Source organism: Asterias amurensis, chromosome 16, assembly GCF_032118995.1.
Source record: "Asterias amurensis chromosome 16, ASM3211899v1".
Lineage (NCBI taxonomy): Eukaryota > Metazoa > Echinodermata > Asteroidea > Forcipulatida > Asteriidae > Asterias > Asterias amurensis.
In genome coordinates, this window is record NC_092663.1 from 11130987 (window position 1) to 11158710 (window position 27724).

General features: G+C 40.8%; 3 protein-coding genes across 9 annotated transcripts; all 3 read right to left on the bottom strand.

The window, feature by feature from the left end:
- Positions 1-882: 882 nt before the first annotated feature.
- On the bottom strand, positions 883-10529 carry LOC139948841 (hydroxylysine kinase-like). Of its 2 annotated transcripts, none has more exons than XM_071947184.1 (5): positions 10415-10529; positions 7272-7684; positions 6335-6483; positions 4238-4409; positions 883-2588 (listed from the first exon to the last, which is right to left on the bottom strand). In XM_071947184.1, exons 2-5 carry the CDS (start codon positions 7642-7644, stop codon positions 2128-2130), a joined length of 1155 nt encoding a protein of 384 aa, XP_071803285.1. In that variant the 5' UTR covers positions 7645-7684; positions 10415-10529; the 3' UTR covers positions 883-2127. The 2 variants fall into 2 exon arrangements, with proteins under 2 accessions (XP_071803285.1, XP_071803284.1); XM_071947183.1 differs by having other exon boundaries at positions 4238-4412.
- A 1783-nt stretch (positions 10530-12312) lies between these two features.
- On the bottom strand, positions 12313-20237 carry LOC139948925 (hydroxylysine kinase-like). 4 transcript variants are annotated; one of them, XM_071947296.1, is made up of 5 exons: positions 20101-20237; positions 17411-17782; positions 16525-16673; positions 15671-15863; positions 12313-14439 (listed from the first exon to the last, which is right to left on the bottom strand). In XM_071947296.1, exons 2-5 carry the CDS (start codon positions 17769-17771, stop codon positions 14009-14011), a joined length of 1134 nt encoding a protein of 377 aa, XP_071803397.1. In that variant the 5' UTR covers positions 17772-17782; positions 20101-20237; the 3' UTR covers positions 12313-14008. The 4 variants fall into 4 exon arrangements, with proteins under 4 accessions (XP_071803397.1, XP_071803398.1, XP_071803396.1 ...); XM_071947297.1 differs by lacking the exon at positions 20101-20237 and adding an exon at positions 19088-19380; XM_071947295.1 differs by lacking the exon at positions 20101-20237 and adding an exon at positions 18968-19380 and having other exon boundaries at positions 17411-17799.
- A 182-nt stretch (positions 20238-20419) lies between these two features.
- Positions 20420-27428, bottom strand: LOC139948924 (hydroxylysine kinase-like). 3 transcript variants are annotated; one of them, XM_071947293.1, is made up of 5 exons: positions 26947-27428; positions 25632-26018; positions 24468-24616; positions 23597-23783; positions 20420-22911 (listed from the first exon to the last, which is right to left on the bottom strand). In XM_071947293.1, the coding sequence occupies exons 2-5, from the start codon at positions 26002-26004 to the stop codon at positions 22463-22465; spliced, it is 1158 nt and encodes a 385-aa protein (XP_071803394.1). In that variant the 5' UTR covers positions 26005-26018; positions 26947-27428; the 3' UTR covers positions 20420-22462. The 3 variants fall into 3 exon arrangements, with proteins under 3 accessions (XP_071803394.1, XP_071803393.1, XP_071803392.1); XM_071947292.1 differs by having other exon boundaries at positions 20421-22911; positions 26943-27428; XM_071947291.1 differs by having other exon boundaries at positions 20421-22911; positions 26951-27427.
- Between the last annotated feature and the right edge of the window lie 296 nt (positions 27429-27724).

Here is a 27724-nt window from a genome sequence, read left to right on the forward strand (position 1 = left end):
GCAAAGGTTTGATACTCAGGAGTAGAAGAAAAACCGGAATCCGGAGAAAAAAAATTCCCGTGGCATACAGATCCAACTTGCAATATAATGGCCTAAAGCAGGTGTGAGGCTGTCCCCTGAGGTTCTGCCCCGCCCCTATTCGGTGTGTTCAAACTTCTTCTGATAGCGGCCTCTTTTGAATCCCCTTCTCAAGTTCATGTTAATTTCCCATAATGGGTTACAGGATCTCCGGATAGACAGATTTTCCTCGGACGAATGGAATGAGGGTATAACGGGTACCTTCCATCGACCCACATAGAACCGTTGTTGCTGTGCACGGCCATGGAGCAAGAGTTATCTCCGGAGGGGAGAAGAAAGACCGAGATCCCGGAGAAAATCTTCGTGGTAGGATCGAGGACAGATCCAACGCACAACTTGACTCACAATTATGGCCTAAGTAAAGCCGGGAATCGAATCGGGGCCATAGTGGTGAGAGGCTGGCGCTTTATGCACTAGCCACTGATACCTCTTGAGCTCAATGGCTTCAACCTACACAAAACAGTATGAAGAGAGCCTTTACAATTAGTCTGTAATGCGTTGGGAGGGTATATCTTGGTATTCCTCCAAAAATTCATTACCGTAAAGATCACGGGGGAGTTGCTATAAAACACTGTAAACGGCACATTGAAGTAATTTAAGAAAAAAATGTGGGGTTTTTCCACACACACACAACAAATTAATGTGAATCTGAGAAAATCTTGCAGCTTATATATGTATACTCAGGCACCTGAAAGCTTACAATATTAAATGCAACGAGGGTGTTTTCTTACATTATTTTGTTTGCAACGTCGATGACCAATTTACTAGAGCCAAACTTTTGCATGTGGGGGTTACATCAGGAGGGGGCACTGATCCTTGACAACACCAAAAGTTTACCCTGCGTTTGTGGCTTACTACTTTTACAAACGAAACATTATCCCTAAGTATTTTTTAACAGCATTCTCTTTTACAGAAAGCAAGGTATGAACTTATATGCCCAAGGTGTCCATATCGGTAGTGGTATGGTTCCTACTTGTAAACAGAAACAAAGTACGACAAGATTGATAATTGTTTCTAACACTTTGGATGATTCATCATTACAATTTTCTTTATTTGGTAAAAACAATTTCCCCCAACATGTACTTTCAAAAATCCGGGGCGGTTGGAGTCAAAAGAGCGACAGAAGAGTTTAAAAAAATACGCACAATGCGCAACGCCCATCACATTAATCGCCCTCTGTATTTTGGAAGTCTCATTGTTCAATCCATCCCAACGCCTCTGATCTTGAATACCGTGCCCAATTTCATACAGCTACTTAACGTTTCGTGCCTATGGAGCAGAACAAATTGCTCAAGAAACACATTTCACAGGTTAGCAAGATGTTTTTACGCGGCCATCTTGCGTGTTCACAATGGATTTGTATTGTTCCGTCATTAATAGCAAGCCTTTTCGTGTGCATGGGGCAGTACTCTCATTGTTGCTTTTTTTGGCGATGCACAAAAACAACAGGAGGCGCTATGCACAATCATTGCTCCATCTGTCAGAACGACTCGGCCATTTTCTATCATTAGAAAATCAAGCCTGTATAATGGTTAATGTTATTAACACCATCACATTGTAACCTAATTAATGTCAACTTATATGTCAATTAAAGGCAGTGGACACTATTGGTAATTGTCAAAGACTAGCCTTCACAGTTGGTGTATCTCAACATATGCACAAAATAACAAACCTGTGAAAATTTGAGCTCAATCGGTCATCGAACTTGCGAGATAATAATGAAAGAAAAAAAAACACCCACGTCACACGAAGTTGTGTGCTTTCTTGATTTCGAGACCTCAAATTCTAAACTTGAGGTCTCGAAATCAAATTTGTGGAAAATTACTTCTTTCTCGAAAACTACGTCACTTCAGAGGGAGCTGTTTCTCACAATATTTTATACTATCAACCTCTCCCCATTACTCGTAATCAAGAAAGGTTTTATGCTAAACATTATTTTGAGTAATTACCAATAGTGTCCACTGCCTTTAAAAAAAACATCAACATCAAAGTAGACTACAATAGGGACCTTCCTGCCACCAACACAGTTTCTATAATGAAAGTTATTGTTCATACAAAAACGTTCCTTCGGAATTTCCCCCAAAGTTTTAACTGGTCGTCTTCTGACTGGTTCAAAAATAGTTCCAGAAGGTTCCATCCCTCTACCTGCGACTCGCTTATGTAGGAGTTGTCTGGATTGAGGCTGGCAAAGTACAGTCCGAGTACCAGCGACTGGATGAACCTCCCGGCTATAAGAACACGCAGCACGCCTCGCTCCTTCTCCTGGAGTGGAGCTCTCGACTCGAAGCCGGCAAGGAGGTTGGCAGTGGCTTCCAGGGGTTCGTCGCTACAGAACATCAGATACATCATTGGGATTGCAATCTCGTACACGAGGAACGAGGTGGCAGTGAAGTCGAAATCGATGATGCCGCTAACGTTGTAATCCCTGGGTGTTTGACTCTTTTTGGCGTTTACTTCAAGCGATGGCACCGCTAGTATATTGCTGTGGTTGCAATCCTGGTGCACCACACCTGGCAACACAATCGGTAATAACGCATTTTAGTATCAACCACCTAATGGGTCAAATTTCTTAGAAATAATATAATCTAAACCTTTTTCTGCTTGGTAAAACTAAGCAAGATACCAGTGGCATTTCGTACATGTAAAATTGTATTTTAAGCATAAGCCCCCTTAATTTTGTGGTGCATAATATACTTTTTATACTTTGGAACTCCGTGAAATTGGTCCCTTTGTTATCTCAAAGGAGGATGACGGACGGATACACGGTCCAGTATTTTTCCCCGTCGAAATCAAATCGTTTTATCTTATCATCAGAAGCTTTTGCGCATGAAGCGCATTCCAAAAGAGCATTACCCAACTGAGATGTTTGTTTTGCTCGATTCAACTCGCATGCCGAAAGGGCACGACGTTTGTGTATACGCCTCTCTTAATATTTATACATCACGTCATAATTCTTACCCAAAATGAGGCTATGGGCGCACGTCCCCCGTCACTTGCAGTGGCTGCGCCCATCGCCTCGTTTTGAGTTAGCATTGTGACGTACCTCATGCATCTATATTGTTTAAAGAGAGGCGTATATCGCGCCCACATGTTTTACGGAACTTTATTCAAACGTTTGTGTTGAACGTCTGTGCGGCCCCAAGATAGCCTATAGCCCTATTATGTAGCTCTACAAGTTGTAGCCCCGAAATAAACCTATTAATGTTGTCCGTTGTAATTGAAGCCCATTGGGGATAAATAATATAATTCGTGTTTTTTTTACACAGAATGATGTGTATTATTATATAAGCACTCCCTACTCAGTTCTTTCCCGAGTTTTGTGAAAAATCCCACAGGCAAATCACTCGGATGGGATTAGAACCCACGGCCGTTACATTGCTACAAGAGCAGATGTCTTATCCACGACAAACCTCGGTGGCTAGAGACAGTTTGTGTTAGCAGTGGTATACCGCAACGATTTAATGGTAATAATAATAATATCGAAGTCTTATATAGGGCACGAATCTACCAAACAAGGTACTTAAGGCGCTGAGTATATACACAGTTTCAGAAAGATATGTTATTGCAGTGATGAATTTTGAGACCCAATTAGTTAGCACCTTATAAGGGTTTACAAGGTGCTACGGCGCATTAAGCAGCCACAGCCAGGAACACCGGGGCGAACCCCTTCTCTTTTCGATAAGTGCACTGGGTTCTTTTACATGCGTTACACAACACATGGGACCAACGGCTTTACGTCCCATCCGAAGGACGAAGCAATGGTCAAGTGTCTTGCTTAAGGACACAAGTGTCACGGCTGGGGATTCGAACCCACACTCTGCTGATCAGAAACACCAGAGTTTGAATTCGGTGATCTTAACCGCTCGGCCACGACACTTCCACGGTACATTGTATACACATAATGAATGTTTATGAGTGCAATGGTGCGAATATGTTCATGAGTTGAAAGATAGAATGTTCTATTCAGATGGTACTTTCGGATGGAACGAAAAATCACGGTGAGTGACTCAGCGTCCTCAGCGTGCAATGGTAATTTTATTTACTATCACGTGACGGACAATCCTCCAATCAAATGGCAATGATCTGCTTGGGTGTTATATAATAGTCACTATCGGGAGAGAATAACACTTCAGTTCTCAACGACAAAACAAAAGATTACCTCTTCGAAATTCGCCTCGCACTGGAATGACTTTCCTCTCGTACTCTGAAATAACGTCTTCAACAATTCTCAGCTTCTTGGCATCATTAATCACCCATAAGTAATGCTTAAGATGGGGAACTTTGTCCAGACACCAAATATTATCACTATCCTCCCGTACATCGTATGGATACTTCTGGGGGGGGGGGGGGGGTTTGACAGAAAAGACAAAATAACATTCTTTAAAAAAACCTGCACTGTTTTTCCACTGACTATGCACTATTATCATATTTACTTTCCAATAGTTTCTTTAGGCCTGTGTCCGAAAGAAGCAACAACAAATATATCAGGGGCCCCCCTGCCCCAGATACCAGAAGTTTAGACTATATGCAACCCCAAATACAACATTGCACTGTGTTGTAAAATTAAAAGAACCCTACACGGACCGGTGTCGCATGCAATTATGTCCTTTATGCAATACTATCCTGAGGACATTACTGCATATGCAATAATGTCCGACGGACGGTTTTGCATTATGCAATCGTGTCTGCCCAGACGCTTCATGCTGCATAATGCAATTGTGTCCGCCCGGACACATTTGCATATGCAGTTGTGTCCGCCCCGTGCAAAACCGTCCTTGCAGTAAATAAACGACCTTGGACGACGGAACACATTCGCCTTTTTTTTTACAAGCTATTAACATTGGAAAGGTTCGGCCGTTGGGTATTCGCTGTAGTATTCATGCTGCATATAGGCTACGTATGTTCAGTGCATGCACGCTCGCTTATACGCGCGCACATACATTACAGTCATGTACCTGCCGCCGGACGGTTTTTGCATAGACCCGGACACGATTGTATATGCAAAAGTGTCCGGAGAGGACAGTTTTGCGTGGCGGAAACAATTGCATCTGACACCGGTATACTGACGCACAACTGTCAGTCACAAAATTTTCTTGAGGTATCCTTAAAAAAAAATCACAATTAAACTTGGCGTATTTCGAGACCTCAGATTTAGAATTTGAGGTCTCGAAATCAAGCATCTGAAAGCAAACAAAAAAAATCACAATTAAACTGAATACACAGTCAACCATCGTCGTAAAGATATTTTATCTCTCTAATAATATTATTAAAGGCAGTGGACACTATTGGTAATTACGCAAACAAATTATTAGCATAAAACCTCACTTGGTAATGGGGAGAGGTTGATAGTACAAAACACTGTAAGAAACGGCTCCCTCCGAAGTGACGTAGTTTTCGAGAAAGAAGTATTTTCCACAAACTTGATTTCGAGACCTCAGATTTAGAATTTGAGGTCTCGAAATCAAGCATCTGAAAGCAACTTTGTGTGACAATGGTTATTTTTCTTTCATTAGTATCTCCCAACTTCGATGACCAATCGAGCTCAATTTTTCACAGGTTTGTTATTTTATGCATATATGATGAGATACACCAAGAGTGAGAAGACTGGTCTTTGACAATTACCAATAGTGTCAACTGCCTTTAACACAAACTACGTTCCTCAAGAGGTATATATATTCGTCAGTCCCATCGATCTCGTTGCAAAGAGAGTGGACTGTGTATTCAGTTCGGTCTACTACCACCAGGGTGCACCCAATAGTATGTGGCAGCAGACTTACCAGGGGTAAGTCCATAAAGGCAATGGACACTACATGTATTTGTCATTGTCAAAATCTAGCCTTCACAGTTGGTGTGTCTCAACATATGCATAAAATATACAAACCTGTGAAAATTTGAGCTTAATCGGTCATCGAACTTGCGAGATAATAATGAAAGAAAAAAAACACCATTGTCACACGAAGTTGTGTGCGTTTAGATGGTTGATTTCGAGACCTCAAGTTCAAAATCTGAGGTCTCGAAATCAAACTCATGAAAAATTACTTCTTCTAAAACTATTCCACTTCAGAGGGAGCCGTTTCTCACAATGTTTTATACCATCAACCTCTCCCCATTACTCGTCACCAAGTAAGGTTTTATGCTAATAATTATTTTGAGTAATTACCAATAGTGTCCACTGCCTTTAATCTCAGTAATGTGCGCATTAAATTTAACTATTTCTTGTTAATGAAGATCCCAAACCCAAATTAAGCAATCGTACTTGTAGCGCATTTTGTAGATTTCCAAGATGTTTACCGACTTTCTGGAAGAATGGTGGCGGTAGTGGAGCCAGTTTCAGCAGGGGCTTTCCGGGTAAGAAACTAAACAGACGCACAGCAGTCACGGTGGTCAGCCTACAAACTTCCTCTACTGCAGATCAGAAAATACAACATTATCAAAACATTGCAAAAACTTCCAAATCTGTTAAATTTATATTCATAAATACCTCAGACAGTTTCGCTATTCCTATTTGTGGAGAGCGCGTCACGTGGGTGTGTATAAACCTTTGTTTATGACCAGTAAAAAGTGTTGAAACATGGGCGTGACACGCGAGCTTGCACCTGTTCTTATTAAGACAGTTTCTTCATTCCTATTGGTCGAGAGCGACGGGCGGGACACTGTTGTGCCACATCACGCGATACGCGCGACGCGCACATCATTCCCGTATAAGGAGTTGTTTACCCGATTTGGCATTTCATAGCTGGAGTTGAAAGAAATCATTGAACAATATAATTTTTGCATTTATTTTACTTTTTGACCAAAAAGTGTTGATGTTTTTTGACCGGTAAAATTATCAAGAACCAGGCCTCGTTCGGAATAAACCACTAGTTGAAAACCTCTTCACCACATTGATTCCCTTATTATTTGTGTTTATATAATTCATCAACGTGCACAAAGTGCAACTGAGTCTAGGGAAATTCGCCCCCGGAGATTCCGTGTCCCCATATTTGGGAAATTAACATGGGCCGGGGATGATTCAAAAGAGGGCACTACCCGAAGAAGATGTACATTGTAAGCCACATGGTAAACTACAGTTCGTCGTATGGTGGACAGAAATTCGAGGGGTGGGGGCACACATTCTCCTGCAACACTGGTACCAAAGTCATTATGGAAGTGGGGTCAAACATAAACTAAATTAAATAATAACAAATCATTACCACTTTCTAGTTTAGTTTTAATCGGTTCATAGCTGAGAAGACTATTGTTTTTGTTCAGAAGTGGAGCCTGGCATTTCAACTCGGGAAACGTGCTCTGCAAAAAATCTAAGATGTCCGTCTGAGTTTCAACAGCGCCCTCTGCGGTAAATTCCGAATTCAAAACTTTAAAGCTGAACTCATTTTGCTCGCCTATCCCCTGGTTGGGATCCGTCTTGACGTAGTAAATCCTGTCGTAGTAACTTGGAAATTCCTGGATCTCGGAGGCTCGAAGACCAAAGAGTCTTTGGAGTAGAACCTTGACGTCATCAATGCTGAGTAACGGTTTACAGGAGCGGCGAAGTTTAACCTTGTTGACTGACTCGTTGTCTGTCATGCTTCTTCAACCAAAATAATTCTGACACTGACAACAAAACCTAACAAATAAAAACATGTTAGTGTTAAGATCATTATTTGGATTATAACCACGCGAGAAGAATAATTACTTTCGCAATACATTCGATTTTTTGTTTAAGCCCGGTTCCTGGGAATGCGAATGCGACACGAAATTTGACGTCACAGCCACGTTCGCTCCAAATGTTCTACAGGAGTTGAACAACTGATGCAACTTATTCCGTTGTGAAATATCGCATTCGCAGGAAGTATGAACCGGGCTTTACTCGAGACATTAAACTGCATGATGAATGTCTTGACCACGTGCATGCCCATGTTCGAAACACTAACCCTTCGAAACCATCAAGCCCTATCTCGACCATTTTTTTAAAATAGAATTTTGCATCATGTGCTCAGGTTATTGATTGAATAACAATATGGCCACGATAATGATATTTTTTAGGTCACTCAGGGGCCGATCCAGGGCACATGTGGATACGTCGACAGAGCTCATCCGAGCGTACCAAGCGAATGAAGTGAGCGTCTACCCAGACACACACTTCATGGGGTCAAAAATTTCTCTGATTTTTGTATGAGGATTCCCTTTTTTAAATCGATTTAGTAATCAAAATCCCCATTGAAAAGCACTACGACAGTTAGTAGCAAATTCGTATTAATAGTTTAAGCCCATTAATAAAAAAATAAAAAAATTGGTCTTGGGGTATTCAATCATCGCATGTATACCATGAATCAAGACAGGCAGGCAGAGTGGTACAATTCAATGAATTGTTTAGTTACAGTTGTTTACTTTTGTTGTTTAAAGAGAGTCAGCCTTTGTGTTAAAACGTAAGACAGAAACCAACCCATCAGTTCTTAAGTATCGGCTGTAATTTTTATTTAGGGTTTTATAACTGTATGGATTTGAATAGGCTTTCTTTTAATCGTTCAGCGCTTAGGAGCATGTTTATATTGATGGGCGCTTTATAAATTTCCATTGCTATTATTTTATTATGATGAGGCTTATCGGCAAAAGAAAAGAAGTAAAACCACCCAAAAGGCAAGATCCGCGTGCAATATCTACACCAATTGAAAGCCTGGAATTACACAAAGATCACGGATAGCATGGCCTCTGTTGCCTCATGACCTTATAGTGCCCCTTCAAAATATTTTCATAGAATTGAAAATGTTCTAATGAAAGTGAACTTTGCAAAACGAAAATGACCCTCACAGCAAAGAAGTTCGTGGCATGTTACACAACTGCTAAGTTTACATTTCATAAAAAAACTTACTTTAAATTAACTAAAGACCAAGATTTAAACATCTTAAAAAAGGCACACATACCGTATTTTTGAAAGAAGAAAAAAAGTAAGCACACACTGCCCATGGTCCTTATTAAGTACAAACACTTGCAATGCAGAGTGTGGTGATTGCTATATTATAATTGTTGTTCTATACTCCCCTTTCTAAAGAATCCTCTTTTTAGAATCCCCTTGAGACAAACAAAACGTTGTGGACCTTTGATTCCATTATGTAAAATCCACCACAGCTCAATATGTGCCAGAACACGGTCGTACCTGTTGGTCATACCTGCCAATGGGTGCGTTCGTTTAGCTTACCTGGGTCGACCCGGTCTTTCCCCCCCCCCCCCCCCCCCCCCCCACCCGGTGCATTCGAATACTTTGACGTCATTCCAGGGGCTCATCCGGGTCAGCCCCCAGTGGCTTGCATGTGGGGTGGGTCACTTGGGGGGGGGGGGGGCGGGTCACTTGGGGGGCAGGCCCCGGGTACATGACATCACGACGAGAACGGTGAGTGATCGTTCGTTTAGCTCTTGTCAGGGGCTCACCAGAGTGAGCACCGCGGGGTAGACGCTACACGAACGCACCCTATACAGCCTGTCTGAACATAGTTTGACCCTGTCGTCATTGCACATAAAATAAATGTTTTCTTTCCTACATTGCTGACGTTTGTTTTGTTTGTATTTGTTAGGTTGCCCAGCTAACTGCTTTCATTGCTAGTAGCTTGTGCATTGAGCCGTTTTGAATACCAGCCTTTCAGGAACATATCTTCCACAAGACATCAAAATAATTACGCTTGCTCAGGGAACCATAACAGTACAAGCTTTGGTTCTTTATGGTCCGCCCACAGTTTCATGAATGTCCCAGCTTGCTATTCATTTAATTACAACACTCAATGCATTCAAGGCGGCATTAAGGAAGGGAAGATCTAGCTGGCAGATTCTCTACTTTTCTTAAATTGCACAACAGTACACCATATTTGCACATGAGTTTTTATTTTGTTTGCCCGCGCTCAAACTTGGACAGCGGGCGCACCAACCTCACAGTGCGTTACACTTCACACTATGAAGTCTGCACTTTACTTGGAAGAAGAAGAATTAATCTTATCAAACAACTTTTTGTTTCTTATTTTCCAATTTACATTGCCTTTGATTTGATTTTGATTGTGATTTTGATTCTGTGGAAATAGACTGATTGATTGATTGATTGATTGATTGATTGATTGATTGAGATATATTTCTACATCGATGGTTACTTTCCCCTCCCCCTAAAATACCATTATATAGAATTCACGAGATCGTCCAATGCAATGAGAGTGTGGGTACATAATGCCACTACATGTATATATGACATCAACAAAAAGGTGTTCCATCATGGTTGGTTTGATTTGTCACATTACTACACATGCAAGGCTAACTTCTGAGAGTAATCCTATATCTCACGGAGTAAGAAAGAACGTGGGAAAGCAAAACTTACCTCTGTCCTGCAGATTCGTTGCAATGTTTTCAGAGTGTCCTCTCTTAGAAAAAAAGTCTCTGCCGTTTTCTTGTTAGTGGTGAAATAATCCTGGGCTGATGGGGCTGCAGTTTGACCAATGAGTATGAGTGCGTAGTACCATGGTAGTACAAACTAGCGGTTGATTGAACACAAAATAGCGGCTTCAGAGTCACGTACGGCCGTCGGCTTCGACGGTTACCCAGCACTGTTTAGTAGGACCATATGGAGGTAGTTTATTCAGTCTACCCGCATGTCACTAATGTCCTTTGTGATTTATCTGCAGAGTATGCATCGTTTTTCGTGCGTGACCTCTATGTGAATATTATTTAGTCAAAAGGGCTTCTGAGATTCGGTCATTTTCAGCCTTTTCTGAGAGTCTCAACCAAATTAATGTACCAGTAAATGAAACGAAGAGCATATCTGTCGTTAATGTATAAAAAAAATCGGTGCAACTCAAATTTTCAAAAAGAGAAATTTGTACGTAAAAAATGGCTTCAAAAACAGAGAAAACAAGTCACAAAAACACGGCAAATGTTCCCGTTATGAATGTCGGCAACAGTCCCCATTTAGTATGTATGAATAGATTATTCCATTCTACCTGGAAATGTTAAAAGCGAGACCGGAGCGTACCTAGTCCAGTCTGGATGTAGCGATTTCCACCGATAATCTAAAATTCCAATTACGAAAAAATCAACTGTTAGACAGTATGGTTTTCCTGCACGGGTAATTGGCTGACGATGACATCATCGACGAAAAAAAGCGCCTGTCTAAACTATGGGTGCGTTCGTTTAGCTTCCCTGGGTCGACCCCGGTGTGTGGCGGTTTTTTTTCCCCAGGACGAACGTGGGTAATTATCTGCACACGTTGGTCCTGGAAAAAAAACCGCCACGCACCGGGGTCGACCCAGGAAAGCTAAACGAACGCACCCTATGAGTGAATGAGAATTAGCTCATTTATCCCATGGTATAGACGGGCTCTTTTGTTATTGACTAACGCTGCCGTTGTGGTCGGGGCACCATACCAACGAAAAACAGCATGCTGCCATATTAGTCGATGATGTCATCGTCAGCCAATCACCCGTGCAGGAAAACTATGCCGTCTAATAATAGTTGATTTTTTCGTAATGGGAGTTTTGGATTAACGTTGGAAATCGCTGTATCCTGACTGGACTAGGTACGATCCGGTCTCGCTTTTAACATTTTCGAGCATTTTCAGTTATTTTTCACAGCGATTAACATGGGCTGAGAACTCATATAACCATTTAGCCACTGGACCACCCAGCCGCCTATCGATATACTGTATGTGGTAGGAGGAAACCTTGCAAGCTTGTGTTTGTAGAAAAAAAGCTAATGAAGCTTATGATGATGAAATTATTTAGCTCTTACCCAAACAAAACGCTCATAAATAAACACAAAGGAAACTGCATTTATTCATCATTCATGATAATGTTGTCGACAACTAACACCTTCGCATTTAATCAGTACAATATTTGAGTCAGATAAAAGCCTTGAAAAGCTATTGTGTCCGTTTTATCCTTACAAACAAATATTCGCCATAAAAATTACCGTAGCCGTTTAACGAGAGACATTTATTGTTCTTATGCGAACTTGTACTTTTATACAATTATCAAGGTTCAAATTGTGCATAAAATTTAAGCTGTGGCTATCTTTTAAAATTTGAACTACGATTCCAGTAATTAACTGCAAGAATCTTGAAGTAATAGTTTTCAGCAAACTCGGGCGGTGCAGGGACTACAGGGATAAACCCATTATGGCCAGGCACGTAACCGCCCAGCACCACCATGGCGCAATAGTTCATGATGGGTAAATTACATACATCCACTTACAAAAAATGTTGCTTGTTTGGGCTATAGAAAGACCCGTGTTATGATGGGTCAGCGCCATTCTCAAAGGCCAAAATAGGCTCATCTTGTCATGGTTTGCTCGGCCCGACCTATTCTGGTCCCCTGTCTTTATATCCGCAAAAATGAAGACAGGCACCACGGTCTTCAAGGCCCATTGATTTCATAGGATAGAATTATTTCACGGTCTATATAATCCAATGCAAAGGGGACGAGCAATTACTAAAATACTACAGCAAAAACCAACACAATGAAGTCTGAAATATTTTCCTGCACTTGAAATTATTTTAATCCTCTGCTCAACAGCACTCATACAAATAGCACAATCAAGTCACTTATATGGAAATATAAAAACAGGTCAACACGACTGAGGCTGGCTACGTACATAGAAAACAAACTTATACACCCCAAACTGGGGCGCAACTCCTGGTTTGAAGTGTGAGGTCACGGTCGTACGTGCAAGTGTCATTTATCTATACCTTTTCGCAAATACCATTTGCGCAAGCGCCAACTGCTGAATGGGATGCATGACGGTCTAGCAAGCGATCAAACTTGATAATGATCGCTGGACCAGCATGCACCAGGGTGCGTCATGGCGGCCGTAATAAACAACTAATATAATAATACGCACCCAAACATTAATTGCGGTACGGTTCTATAAAAAAATATGCACATGAAGATGCGAGTAGGGCCGGTGTCAAATGCAGTTGTGTCCGTCATGCAAAACTGTCCGCTTCGGACATTTTTGCATATGCAATCGTGTCTCTGGGGCTATGCAAAAACCGTCCGGCGGACATGTACATGTACGTGCGCGCGTAAGCGAGCGTGCATGCACTTAACCCACCCATGCACTTAAATAATTATGCAGCATAAATATTCACGTATTTTATGATTGCAGCGAATACCCAACTTATGGACTTGGCTTGTAAAAACATGGCGAACGGGGTACGTCGACCCCAATGGGATTAATTTACTGCAATGACGGTTTTGCACGGGGCGGACACAACTGCATATGCAAATGTGTCCGGGCGGACACAATTGCATTATTCAGCAGCGTCCGGGCGGACACGAATGCATATGCAAAACCGTCCGGCGGACATTATTGCATATGCAATAATGTCATCCGGATAGTATTGCATAGAGGACATAATTGCATGCGACACCGGCGCTCTCTGCGAAAAGGCAAACGAATTTGGCTCATTGGCACCCGCTCTACGCCGCGCGTACAAATCTACGTGTTTTCCACTAATTCGTCGTCCCTCCAAGATGGCGTCGTGATGTGTCGTTAATGCATAGGTTCATTCCAGAGTAACTGTTTAATTCTGCGAGCTCACAGTTTTGTATCTGCCACGCACAGCATTAGACAAAACACAAAGAACCTTCTTTTCTATAATGTTTTGATATAAAATATTCACAAACTCGCCAGTAACTCCATGGCATTGTTTACGATTATGGTCTGTGTCGTTAGGATCAAAGTAGCCATGTGGTTGTAAATGGAATTTTGAACTCCCTTCTAAGCACCTAGACTTGGTTTCAAGTCCGAGATTGCGGTTATTATTCTCTGTATCAGCCAAGCAAAACGCCCCCGCAGATTGTGCACCACACGCCCCAACTCGTGATAAATCCACAAAAGGGCGTTATTTCAGGCAATATTGGCTATGTCATGTAGTCAGAAAACACCATCACGGACTTGGAACCAAGTCTATTAAAAATCAATCTGCTCCTCCATTCCATAATTTCATTAACTCATCTTGCGGATGGTTCCAAAACAGTTCCAAGAGAGTCCAACCCCTTTCTTGCTTATGTGATATATACGAATTGTCCGGGTTCAAGCCACCAAAGTACAGCCCTAGAACGAGAGACTGTATGAACCTTCCGGCTATAAGAACACGCAGCACGCCTCGCTCCTTCTCCGGGAGTGGAGCTCTCGACTCGAAGCCGGCAAGAAGGTTGGCAGTGGCTTCCAGGGGCTCGTCGCTACAGAACATCAGATACATCATGGCAGTTGCAACATCGAAAACAAGGCAGGAGAACATCATGTCGTCGAAGTCGATGACACCACTGATCTCGAAGTCCTTATTCTTGTTGGTGTTTGTCTGAACTGCGAGTACATTGCAGTCACTGAAGTCTTGGTGGATTACCCCTAACAATTCAATAAGTTAGTCTTATTCAATAAGACGGTATATGTATGTACACAATTCTTCTGCTCATAACCATTAGGTCCCTGTGGTGCAAATTGTACGGATTTCGTAAATTTGTGCGTATTTTGGAGCCACTTGTAAAAAATTAGGTTTATTTGTCAAGAGTGACATGTGCTTCAAAGTATTTGTTAGGCAAAAGGAACATTTCGTTTTCAAAATAAAACGTTCATTTTTGATTAATTTCCTTTCTTGAAATTTATAGACATGGGGCCTTTCTCAAACCACGGCTTGGGCTCCGGCTCAGGCTTAGGCTCCACGTGCTGTGTACGCAGCTTGCATTTAACCTGCATTTTCGAGCAGCGCGTATTGCATGGATATCAGCACGCGGAGCCTGAGCCGGAGCCCAAGCCGAGCTTTGAGAAAGGCCCATGTTTTCATTTAATGACCTTTTGATCATAACGTATGAAAATGTCAATAATAACCTCTTCTGGGAAGACGGTTAATGTTTTGGGTAGTCTTTCCTCGCGTGTTGGTGGATAACCCCTAACAATTCAATAAGTTATTCATATTGGCGGGATAATATAATGTATACAATTCGTCTGCTTAGAATGGATTTCGTAAAACTGCTTGTGCATATTTTAGAGCCCCAGTATAACGAGGTTTATTTGTCAAGAGTGTTCTTCAAAGTATTTGTTAGGAAAAAGGAAACATTTTGTTTTCAAAGTAAAAAATTCATTTTTGATTAATTTTCTGTCTTGAAATTTATAGGCATGTTTTCATTTAATGACCTTTTGATCATTACGTATGAAAATGTCAAGAGAAGACGGTTAGTGTTTTGGGTAGTCTTTCCTCGCGTGTTCAACTTTCAGCTTTCAATTTTTCAACAGTTACTGTTAAAGCAGGGTCATAGATGGGAAAACCCTAAAACTTAATGTAATTATGGTATTGATTTTCATCTAAAAACATTTGAATTTATGAGAATGTTTCTAAATTATATTGTTTCTCAGAGTGTTTAATGTCCGATCGCGAATGGTGCGGCCAGGTACGGCTGGTACCCGCTGCCACCTCGCGTTGGCGGGTGTGAAATTCTTGTGAATTACCGTGACATTTGTTTTCGACGCTTTATTTAGCTGAAACTTTCACAATTGACATTCGTTGTATATCTTTCTTATAATTCTGCCTGAAAAATTGTGTATTTTGTACATTTTCGTCAAAGAATGCCAGTCCATTTACCTTTTCTAAATTCTCCGACGACTGGTAAAACTTTCTCTTCAAACTCTGTGATCACCTCGTTCACAATCGTCAACGCCTTAGCATCTTTGACCACGTGTGAGTAAGCCCTGAGATCGAGGATGTTTGCCAGGCACCATATCCCCGTGGCTGCCCTTTGCTCCAACGGTTTGACATCAATTTCTCTCGGATACTTCTGCATGGAGGTCAATGGCGGGAGTAAGATTAAAACTAATAATTTTTAACTGGGGTCGACCTTTAGCCTGAACTTCTGACGTCACACTTTGAGACTCGTGAATTACGCCAGACACTGAACACTATTGGTATGTCAAAGACCAGTCTTCTCACTTGGTGTATATCAACATAATATGTATGCATAAAACAACAAATCTGTAAAAACTTAAACTAAATTGGTAGTCGAAGTTGCGGAATAATACTGAAAGAAAAAATACCCTTGTCACACGAAGTTGCTTGGTTTCGAAACCTCAAATTCTAAATCTGAGGTCTCGAAATAAAATTCGTGGAAAATTACTTCTTTTTCGAAATCTACGTCACTTCAGAGGGTCGAGCCGTTTCTCACAATGTTTTATACTATCCACCTCTCCCAATCACTCGTTACCAAGTAAAAAGTTATCAAGTAAGGTTTTATGCTAATAATTATTTTGAGTAATTACCTCTAGTGTCCATTGTTAAATTAGCATCGGGGATAAACAAGGAGTTTTGTCCTGCCCCTCCTAACCAAATCACGGATCACCCGGGATTTAGGCTAGACCTAGCGTCATTCACGAGCCTAGAAGTGTGACGTCAGATGTTCAGGCTAGCTAAACACAGTTACGTTACTTTAAAACAGACAATACCTGAAGAGCAATTTGTAGTTCTCCAAGATGTGTACCGATTTTCTTGAAGAATGGCAGAGGTAATGGAGCCGAAGACAGAAGAGTTGATCCGGGTAGGTAGATAAAGAGCCGTACGGCACTCACGGCAGTTTCGCCTCTCACTTCACTCCCTGCGATCAAAAAGTACGAGAGGAGTATATTGACATTATTTTTTAAATATCAAGCATTTCGCACTGTAAGCTAAAGTGGACCGCGGGGTGCACCAATTACACCCGCGTTTCACCTCCATCCCCCAACACGTGGATATTTGACTCCCAGTGGTTCAAACAAGATGTACTGTGTAATGACGTCAGGTAAATTGGGTCGATAAGGCAAAGGTCATCTTCTCAACATCACATCACATTAATAGACCCCTTTGCATGGCGACCATCGTTGATGAAACGTGCACGTATGTGAAGGGCCGGCTGTCATTGGCTGAGAGTCACGCGCAGCGCGTCGTGCTTGTCATCAAAGATGGTGGTCAATGACGTTGTCGTAGTAATTATTGGGTGCGTTCGTTTAGCTGCCCTGGGTCTACCCCGGTGTATAGCGGTTTTTTTTCCAGGACGAACGTGGGTAATTATCTGCACACGTTCGTCCTGGAAAGAAAAAAACGCCACACGACGGGTCGACCCAGGGAAGCTAAACGAACGCACCTATTACTAGGCTGATGCTTAAATTCTGTCAAATTTAAATCCCCTTTTCACTTTTTTGTGTGTGAGAATAATTGCATGATTTTTACCAAGGAGCGTCCATACATTAGTGTTATTAAACTGAGCAAAACATGAAATTCAAATTTATTTACTTTTATGAGTATCAAAAATGGGTAAGCGCGGGAACTTCGATATTATCAATATAATTTTATTACCATTTCGAAATTCATTGCAAATCTTCTCGTAGCTAACAAGCTTTCCCTCCAGATTTGGCACTGGAGCCTGACTCCGCAACTCGGGAAAGTCGGACTGCAAGAAATCCAAAATGGCCGTCTGGGCTTCAACAGCGCCCTCTGCCGTAAATCCTGAATTCAAGACATTGAGGATGAACTCCGTGTTGTCTCCGATCCCCTGACCGTGGTTTGTAGTCACGTGATAGGTCCTATCGTCGTAGCTGTCGAATTCCTTGATAGTTGAAGCCTTGACACCGAAGAGTCGCATGAGAAGTGTTCTGACGTCATCAATGCTAAGAAATGGTTTGGGGGTCTCATTGATAGCAACTACAGCTTCCTCCATACTATTTAAACCTGTGAAACAAGATACACTGTTTGTCCAAACTATGACTACGTCGGCTAGCTCATTAAGGTAATTACAAATTCATATTGACTAATGGTTACAAGGTCATTAATTTGTTTTGTTTTACCCATATAAACACCGATGTATGTTAGCACTGTATACTCAGTACTTTCCCGAGTCCTGTGAACAAATATCACAGGCATGTTACTCGGGTGGGATTCGAAACCACGACCCTTGCAATTCTAGAGAAGTCTCTTACCAACTAGACTACCGAGGTTGCCCGGTAGAGGTTACAAGGTCATACAACTACGGCCTACACCAGAAGTGCACAAAAGTTTTCAAAACACTTCTGAAAACTTAAAGGGATGGTACATGTTTGGCAATTGTCAAAGACCAGTCTTCTCACTTAGTGTATCCCAACATAAGCATAAAATAACGAGCCTGTGAAAATTTGAGCTAAATTGGTCTTCAAAGTTACGAGAAAATGATGAGAGAAAAAAACACCCTTGTTGGACAAATTTGTGTGCTTTTGTCAGATAGGAATAAAAGACTTCTGGCTAGAAGAATTTTATTATTTTAGTGAGGAATTACCTCCTTCTCAAAATCTATGCTACTTCAGAGGGAGCCGTTTCTCATAATGTTTTATACTATCAACAGCTCCCCAAGGCTCGTTACCAAGTCAGTTTTTAAGATAATATTTGTTTTGAGTAATTACCAAACGTGTACCTTCCCTTTAACTGCTATTAACTATTTCCCGTTATAGTGTTTTTTGTGGAATTTGCCACAACACAATCGTCATACTCATAGTTGTGCAGCCATGTTCTTTCGAAAGTGGAAGTGGTTACTCATTCATTCTGTACAATCATGGAGATAGAAATAGACCTCCACGGTACACTATTATGGAGGTAGAACTACCTTCATGGTACAATGATCAAAGAAGGTCAAGGAGCACCCATGGACCGATTTCATAAAGCATGTCAACACGTGCTCAGCACATGGCACAGAAAAACATGGGCAGGCCTACCACCCAAAATTTCACTGAGCTTACATTATTGCATTGCAACTTGAGCCCCACACTCGAATGTTTCCGATATAATAGGAAAGAAATGTTGTCAAGTAGAACTTTCTGCCTAACAACTTGAACTTCCCACTATACAATTCACATGTACACAGCTAGCTGTACCAACATTGCTTACCTCTGCAGCCTAAAGCCAATGTCCGTCTTCTGTGTCTTCCGGCTACTCTAGAGACTCGCACTACGTCGTGATCAACATATCAGGGCCACCATAACATACAGTACATAGTAGCCTACCTACCTTGCAGGGGTCAGCATTAAACTGGGCCCCTGTCTTTATCCGCAAGGATCGAGCCTCGAAGAATGAAGTCAGACGTTCAAGCTAGCATGTTAGGACCATCAAGGACCATGAACCATCAGACAACCTAGACTTGACTCAAGTCCCAATCCCGTACCATGCGGTGTTGCTAGTTGGCGCAATACGCTTTATGGACCCTTTACCGAGAACGGGACAAGAATCGAGTCTACAGACAACCCATCGATGCAGCATGATGACTTACTACCAATGTGTTTGTCGATTACAAAAACACTATTGTTGTATCTCATTCTACCGCTGAGTGAAACCCCTCCCTTATCCACGGCCGCAAAGTCCACTCGGACATACTTAGGCCAAATAAAAAAAGAAAACAGTTAATCGTCCCCTCTTTTTTTTTTTAGGCCGCATCCTTTTTATTCTTACAATTTGTCTTAAAAAAGACAAATATTCGGAGTGTAATCTTTTAAGAACTTGTGCTAAAGTGGCGACTTTAAATAGAATTAAAATATTTGGCCATCTTTGAAAGAAATAACAAAAAGGCCCCCCATCTCCTCTTTTCGGAAAAACCCGGACGATCAACTGGTATATTTTTTACTTGGCCTTAAGAGCCAGATATCGACATAATGCGAACGTTATTATGTTGTAATTGTGTGTGCGCATGGCGAGTTTTTGTTTAAAACGTTCAAACTTGGGACCTAGAGGACCATTGAGAGTCCACGGTTCGGGAAAGGTCCGTAGTTGGAAAACGTGTACAAAACCAACAAAAAAATTGTTTCATCAATTTTTTTGGTTAAAACAAAAGAAGAATGAGGTCCACGGTTGCATGGTATATACACACTTGTGTGGGTGAGCATGGAGCTACTTTGTATAGCTCCATATTACACGGAAAAACACAAAGCTCGACTCCTTGTTTATTAGTGACGTATTATATAGCAGACACGCCGGCGTAACATGCTGAAAGACAATGGCAAAGGGTAAATCCACAAATTATTGCTTACCTTTGTGGAATCCTGAAAATGTATAGGTCTATGGTGGCTACAGCGATGCGAAACTGCAGTTGTAAAAACAATTTGTTTTTGTGATATTTGCTTAAGCGAAACGCAACCCATGTTAATTATGAGGAAGATAGGGAATATTGTATTGCATTGTCTCTTCTAGCACTGCACTGCAGTGCTGCAGCAGTCCAAAGGTAGGGGTATATATAGCCTTCGCTATAAATTAAGCACTGGAATATTCGATATTACGTAACATGCAACGATAACAATATATGATAAAAAAAAAACTCGTTGCATCGCTTGGATTTCCAGGCCATTTTCAACATAAGCTAATTTAATTTTATAACGGGCTCATTTAATATCGTTTGTAATGAATGTACACATCATGGTGATCATAGTGTGGCCCTTACTCTATGGTGTGGCATTGTGTATAATCCTAGACGTGTCATCAATAAGTGCTTGGATGGAAACTAAGAAAAACATCAGAGGATTGTAGTGAGAGGGGGTACTTGTGTCACAAGAGGATGGGAGCAGTGAGGAGGGCCGGGGCACATCCGATACAAACAGCACCCCAGCAAACAAAACAAAAGCCAAAACAAACATACATAATTATTGAAAATGAATTTCAAAAGATGATTCTGACCAAAAATACAACAAAAAAATAACCATTGAAACAAACCCATTAACATAAACAATATGAGCGAAGATAAGCATAATATACAGCAATGAGTAAGATCTGGAAATGTACAGTTGTCCATATTGTGTTTAAAGGCAGTGGACACTATTGGTAATTACTCAAAATAATTATTAGCATAAAACCTTTCTTGGTGACGAGTAATTGGGAGAGGTTGATGGTATAAAACATTGTGAGAAACGGCTCACTCTGAAGTGCCAAAGTTTTCGAGAAAGAAGAAATTTTCCACGAATTTGATTTCGAGACCTAAAGTTTAGAACTTGAGGTCTCGAAATCAACCATCTAAACGCACACAACTTCGTGTGACAAGGGTGTTCTTTTCTTTCATTATTATCTCGCAAGTTCGATAACCAATTGAGCTCAAATTTTCACAGATTTGTTATTTTATGCATATGTTGAGATACACAAACTGTGAAGGCTATAGTCTTTGACAATTACCAATAGTGTCCACTGCCTTTAATGGCACTGTGGACACCATTGCGTAATTACTTAAAATAATTGTTGGCATAAAAACTTATGGTAACGAGCAATGGAGAGCTGTTGATATAAAGGATTGTGAGAAACGGCTCCCTCTGAAGTAACGTAGTTTTTAAGAAAATAACTAATTCCGCAGTAAAATATTTGAATTGATATCATGCGCGAGGTCTCGGGAAATCAAGCATCTGAAAGCAAACAAATGTGTGACAATGGTGTTTTTTCATCCATTATTTTCTAACAACTTCGATGACGAATTGAGTTCAAATTTTCACAGGTTTGTTGAGATACACGTGAGTGAGAAGACCTGTCTGTGACAATTTAAAACCACTCTAAAACCACAATAATAAAATGTAACCCCATGCGTGGAATATCATCGTCACGAAGAACATTTACATGCTGCGGTAATGCTAGGAGGGTTTCGGTAGTGTTAGCTTACTTAATTTGTTTACTTATTGAAACATTTATTTTTACAAGGTGTCTCACAAAACACGATACACTCTTGAAATGGCGGCCGAATAAAACGTATATGGTTCCGGGGGATAAGGTTTATGCTTAGGTGAGCACTTCTCGCTTTTGTAAAGGGTATTAAATTAGGTTCATAGGAATAAGCCTTCTTATTTGTGAGAGGTGACCTTTGGAGCTTACAAAATTCAATCCATGACGTCAGCTGCTTATTCTTCAGTGAGCAGTGCTCACCCAATCACTATTTATTTTCGGACTTCTTTGTGTCATATGAAAGTTGAGTCAATAAACTATCCAAACATAAACCTTTTCCCCCAGAGTCATATATTTTTCATTCGGCAGCTAATTCAAAAGTTTTGTTTTTGTTTTGAGATACACGGTACAGAATACAAAAATCAGCTCAGAAGGCTTTTTTACATCATGGTCTTGTTCGAAACATGATAGAAACACGCGAACAAATGGCAAGAAAAAGATCTGGAGCTTAAGCTGACTTTAGCACACTGAAAAAAAACCAAAAAACTTTTAACCCAGTTCTGCTTCAGTTTGGCCCATTTCTTGGTCAGGACACAGACCAGGTCATATTGACCAAGAGTACCGGGTAAACTATGACATGGACGTGTTTTGATACCAGGTTCGGGTTCAGATTTATTTTCAATACCATAATTATAAAGTATGCCTCATAGATGATATGCCTCTTGGAATATTGTTCAATTAATAACTTGTCTTTTTTGTTTAGGAAACATTCCCTTTGATGTCTCTCCATAACTTCATTAGGTCCTCTTCCGGGTGGTTCCAGAAATCTTCGAGAAGGTTCAAGCTCTTTGCCTGGGTCCCGACTATGCAGGAGTTGTCCGGATTGAAGCTAGATGAATACAGCCCGAGTACCAACGACTGGATGAACCTTCCGGCTACAAGAACACGCAGTACGCCTCGCTCCTTCTCCGTGAGTGGAGCTCTCGACTCGAAGCCGGCAAGAAGGTTGGCAGTAGCTTCCAGGGGTTGGTCACTGCAGAACATTAGATACATCATGGGAACAGCGATTTCGAACACCAGGCAGGAATACACCATAGAGTCGAAGTCTATGACGCCACTGATCTCAAAGCCACGAGTTCCTTGTGAGTTACCTCCTAATGGTGATACCGCCAACACGTTGCTTTCGTTATAATCATGGTGCACAATACCTAAGACATGAATAAACAAAATGTAAGTTAAAGAGAGGGTGGGGGCCTACCTTCGTGAATTTCATCAAAAGGTAACAAAAATTAAAACACAGACCCTACCTCAGCAAGAAACTACCACCCAACGAAAAGCTAACCTTGCTCTTAAAATACTAATATTATTTTTGATACGGAGCGTGATTTTGCCAAAGCTGCTCCTGCCCTGTGAAATAAGCTCCCCGTCACACTTCATAAAATATCATCACTCGACAACTAGAAGAGGGAACTAAAGTCACACTTGTTCACACAAAGTTACATTCGGGTTTAACTACAATTTTTAATAATCTTCATTTTTACTTTGAATGTGTGTTTTCTTGTTGTGGCACCTTGGTCGGTTTGCTGGAGAAATGAGCTTTCAGGCCTGATACTTCAACTTGAGGCAACGAAGGCGATTGCCTCGAAGCACCCTGATCATTGCCATGAAGCCCTTGAATGATGCTCAAGTAGAAATGATTTTACAATTTCTTCGTAGGGTGCCCTTTACCAAGAAGAAAACGCATTGGTGCCCTTGCTCTTTCACAAACGAGGCATGCAGGCCTGCGCATTGTGTTATATCAATATTAGGCCTATTAATATACTACATGTCATGGAAAAAACCGCTAAACGTGCCGTATAGGCCGAGAGCGGCTTCTGAACATTGCACCTTCACCTTTCCTCAGTTCTCCATAGATCGGAGTAACTTTCCTTTCGTATTCCGTGATCACTTCCTTAACGATCCTCAGCGACTTTGCATCTTTGACCACGTGGAGGTAACTCCTCAGATCCGATAAGTTTTGCAGACACCAAATATCAAGACCCGCCCTTCGTTCTAGTGACTTTACATCGTTGGGATATTTCTGCGAATAAATATTTATGAAAACAAAATCTTTTGCATGGAGTTTTGAAATTAAGACCAACTCAACTAGGTAATGTCCACTGCTTCTTCAAATGCAACGGGTCGTATTGCGAGCATGGAAACACAGAGCGACTTCTGCCGTCGGTACCTGTTCAAAGTCACATGGTAGCATAGGTTAGGGAGGGGGGGGGGGGGTAGGGTAAGGGGGTTAGTATTAATTTTGTGAGCATTTGTGTCGGTATCACTTTACAACAGTTCTACGCGGGTGATTGAAAGGGACGCATGAATTTGTGATTTTTGCCACAAACCCGTATATGGGGCATTTGGGTACTTTTTGTACAACACAAAACACGATGTCCGCAGATTTGCATTAAACTTAGAAGAAAGATGCCCTTAAAATATTACGTGCTGAGGTGCTGTAGTTTTTGAGAAATGAGTAAAACAATGTCACGATAATTTTCATCTCGGGAGACGAACATTATTTTAGCATGTAAAACCTAATATTTACGCGACTCTCCTGGGCTTTGATTTTCACCCTTTTCTCAAAAACTTGACGAGTATTGAAGCTGAAACTTCTAAAGGTAAATTGTGTTACATACATCTTCATTCACTGCGAGTATGGATTCATGTCATGGCCAAAAACTTGATCGACAAAATGTATCAAAACCCTTTAAGCGCTTTTTACCTGCAAGGCAATTTGTAAGCCCCCGAGATGTTCACCAAGTTTCAGGAAGGATACTGGCGGTATTGGAGCCAGTTTTAGTAGAGGCTTTCCGGGTAAGAAACTAAACAGACGCACGGCAGTGGGAGCAGCTATCCTTCCAATTCTCTCTCCTTAATCGTAAACAAAAAAACAAAGAATTACATCAGAATAGATCCAACTGGACGAACCTAAAAGGAAAATTTACTGTATTGTTTAGATGATAGCCGCAAAATAACAAATAATTTATTAGTAGGCTATCCCTAAAGGCAAAGTTACATTTGTTTTTTTTGGAACCGCTCGATTGTTTTAAAGGCAGTGGACACAATCGGTAAATACTCAAAATAAGTATTTGTATAAAACCTTACTGGTAACGAGTATGGGGAGAGGTTGATAGTCTTAAACATTGTGAGAAACGGCTCCCTCTGAAGTAACGTGGTTTTCGCGAAAGAAGTAATTTTTCCACGAATTTGATTTCGAGACCTCAAATTTAGAATTTGAGGTCTCGAAATCAAGCATCTGAAAGCACACAATTTCGTGTGACGTGTGACAAGGGTGTTTTTTCCATCATTATTATCTCGCAACTTCGACCACCGATTGAGCTCAAATTTTCACAGGTTTGTTATTTTATACATGTGTTGAGATACACCAAGTGAGAAGAATTCTTTGAAAGTTACCAATAGTGTCCATGTCCAGAGTCTTCAATGAAATATAACCAATAGTGTCCAGAGTCTTCAATGAAATATGAATGTGAACATTTCATTTCAAATGGTGTCATACCAATTTGATCTTGCCGAAAATGTTTCGTCCACGCAGAAATAATCGTAATAGTAATGCACAGTATGAGAAACGTTACGACATTAACGCTTCTCAGATTCAAATTTGGGCGATTACGATCGATATCTTTTTACATAACCACACCCTTCGATGTGAAGCGTTTCTCAAAATTCTTCGAAAACTGCAGTACTATTTGCTGTGTATAGCTATTGATTAGGGGTGGTTATCAACCAAATACATTCCCTTTAATTTTTAGAATTAGCATACTCACTAATATGCAATTAAAAAAAATTGTATGCTATAATCAATATTACCATCGATAATTCACACACACACAGAACCTCTTTTATTTCTCTATTAATCTGCAATTACCATTCAAGTAGTCGTTCTGAATTGACTCAAAGCTGACAAACTGGCCACTTAGATTTGCAACTGGACACTGGCATCTCAACTCGGGAAACGACTGCAAAAAATCCAAGATGTCCGTCTGGGTTTCAACAGCGCCCTCAGCGGTAAACACGGAGTTCAAAACTTTCAGCATGAACTCTCGTTGCTCCCCTATCCCCTGGCCGGGGACTGTCGTGACGTGGTAAATCCTATCGTCGTAGCTGTTGAATTCATCAACACGACAAGCCCTCAGACCGAAAAGTCGGCTAAGGAGAGACGTGACGTCATCGGGAGTCAAGAATGGTTTCGAGAGCTTCTGGAGGCTTGCTGTTTCGCCCTTGACTGCTTGTTCCGTCATGTTTCTCTTGAACCCTACGAGTTAATTGATCTTGAATTAATTCAACAGCTTCTTTCAATAGGAACATGTTTAAAATGAGGTCAGAGGAGGGAGGAACTCCTAGTTCGTTGCATCATGGGTTCAACGGTTGCATGAATGCATACCTATAGACCTTTATCACACTGTCACCATCTTGGTCATGTACCCGGTTTCCAATAACAGCAATGGATGCTAACATTCATTGCGCAAACATGGCACCAGATTATTTCGTCCAGCCTCAGTTTGATTACAATGTACAAGGGTAGGCCTACAGTTAAAAATATATACATGTATTGAAAATGTACATTGAAAATATAAATACATGTATTGACAATATAAATACATATTGAATATATAAATACATGTATTGAAAATATCAATACATGTATTGAAAATATAAATAGCTGCATCGATAATATAAATAGCTGTACTGAAAATATAAATGCATGCACTCGCCACAATAAATATTGTAAAAGCGAAAATGTTACTATAAATTTGACTGAGCGTCGTGCGGCCTTTGTGAAACGGGGTCACTGAACGGTCACTGAATTACCAGGTCTGCATTCGATAATACTAAGGCCTGTGACCCAACCTTGGTTTCGTAAAGTCGTTAAAAATATAAGTAACTGCTCTTAAAAATACAATTGTTGCTTTGAAAATATAAATAACTGTATTGAAAATATAAATAACTGCATTGAAAATATAAATACATGTATTGAAAATATAATTACATGTATTGAAAATATAAATACATGTATTGAAAATATAATTACATGTATTGAAAATATAAATACATGTATTGAAAATTGTAAACGTATTGAAAATATAAATGCATGCATTAAAAATACAAATAAAGATGGCACTATTGGGCTTTCGTACAAATCAAAGCAAACAAAACGCATATACATGTACATTCTTACATACATACGTTTACAGCAATCGTCAGACAGCTCTCAGTAGACAGTATACAGAGTATGCTTATTCACAATGTCGGACTGTTTGATGACACGACACATTCATGCATGAATTGTACACAAGCACACACAGCCACATCGATATAACCTTCCATGGAGCTCTATGATTCTATGCCATGTCCCACTGACAAAGGTCGTGTTTTGAAAAAAATGCGATTGAATTTACACCTGTTTTTAAACTGCTGTTCCGGACGGTCTGTGGTGCATTTTGATATTTTACTTTTCGAGACAAAAATCAAACTTTCTCCAATTCCTTCGTGTACAGAACTATCAATATGTTGTCATTCTTGCTAGAGAGTGATGTATTCCTGAACACGGTATACGATCTGATCACACTTTGTGCAAGCGAGTGGGAACGGGTTTGCCCTTCGATGTGATAAAAATAAAAGGCCAGGCAATGAACAAACGCACGTTTCAATGGGTTTTGACTGCAGATAAAGGTCAAGAAAGCGTTTGTCATGTATGACCTTTGGCCGCGGTTAAACCCGAACTTTAAAAAGGGATTCGCAAGTGTGCGGATACAAATACCGGTACGTTGACACTTTGTGTGTTCACGTGACGCGTATCCACGACTATCGTATTTTGCATACACGTTTTAGCAACGGATACGAGACCTCATACACGTCGTAGAAAAACGGATACTGTTTTGCAGACTTTTAATGGTATTTTTGTCCCAGATCAAAAACATTTCGCACGGAATCGCTTTCACTGGTATCGTGCTTGTTATA

Bases quoted from the DNA above. Each gene is read 5' to 3' on its own strand.
- LOC139948841 (XM_071947183.1), bottom strand. From the start codon at position 7,644: ATGACAGACAACGAGTCAGTCAACAAGGTTAAACTTCGCCGCTCCTGT. The intron at 6,484-7,271 runs GTAATGATTTGT...TCTGATCTGCAG, and splicing joins TAAAACTAAACTAGAAAGTG to TAGAGGAAGTTTGTAGGCTG. The intron at 2,589-4,237 runs GTAATCTTTTGT...TTGTGTTGCCAG, and splicing joins GCGAGGCGAATTTCGAAGAG to GTGTGGTGCACCAGGATTGC.
- LOC139948925 (XM_071947296.1), bottom strand. From the start codon at position 17,771: ATGGAGGAAGCTGTAGTTGCTATCAATGAGACCCCCAAACCATTTCTT. The intron at 16,674-17,410 runs GTAATAAAATTA...TTTTGATCGCAG, and splicing joins TTGCAATGAATTTCGAAATG to GGAGTGAAGTGAGAGGCGAA. The intron at 14,440-15,670 runs GTAAATGGACTG...TTGAATTGTTAG, and splicing joins CGTCGGAGAATTTAGAAAAG to GGGTAATCCACCAAGACTTC.
- LOC139948924 (XM_071947293.1), bottom strand. From the start codon at position 26,004: ATGACGGAACAAGCAGTCAAGGGCGAAACAGCAAGCCTCCAGAAGCTC. The intron at 24,617-25,631 runs GTAATTGCAGAT...TTTACGATTAAG, and splicing joins TCAGAACGACTACTTGAATG to GAGAGAGAATTGGAAGGATA. The intron at 22,912-23,596 runs GTGAAGGTGCAA...TTCATGTCTTAG, and splicing joins CTATGGAGAACTGAGGAAAG to GTATTGTGCACCATGATTAT.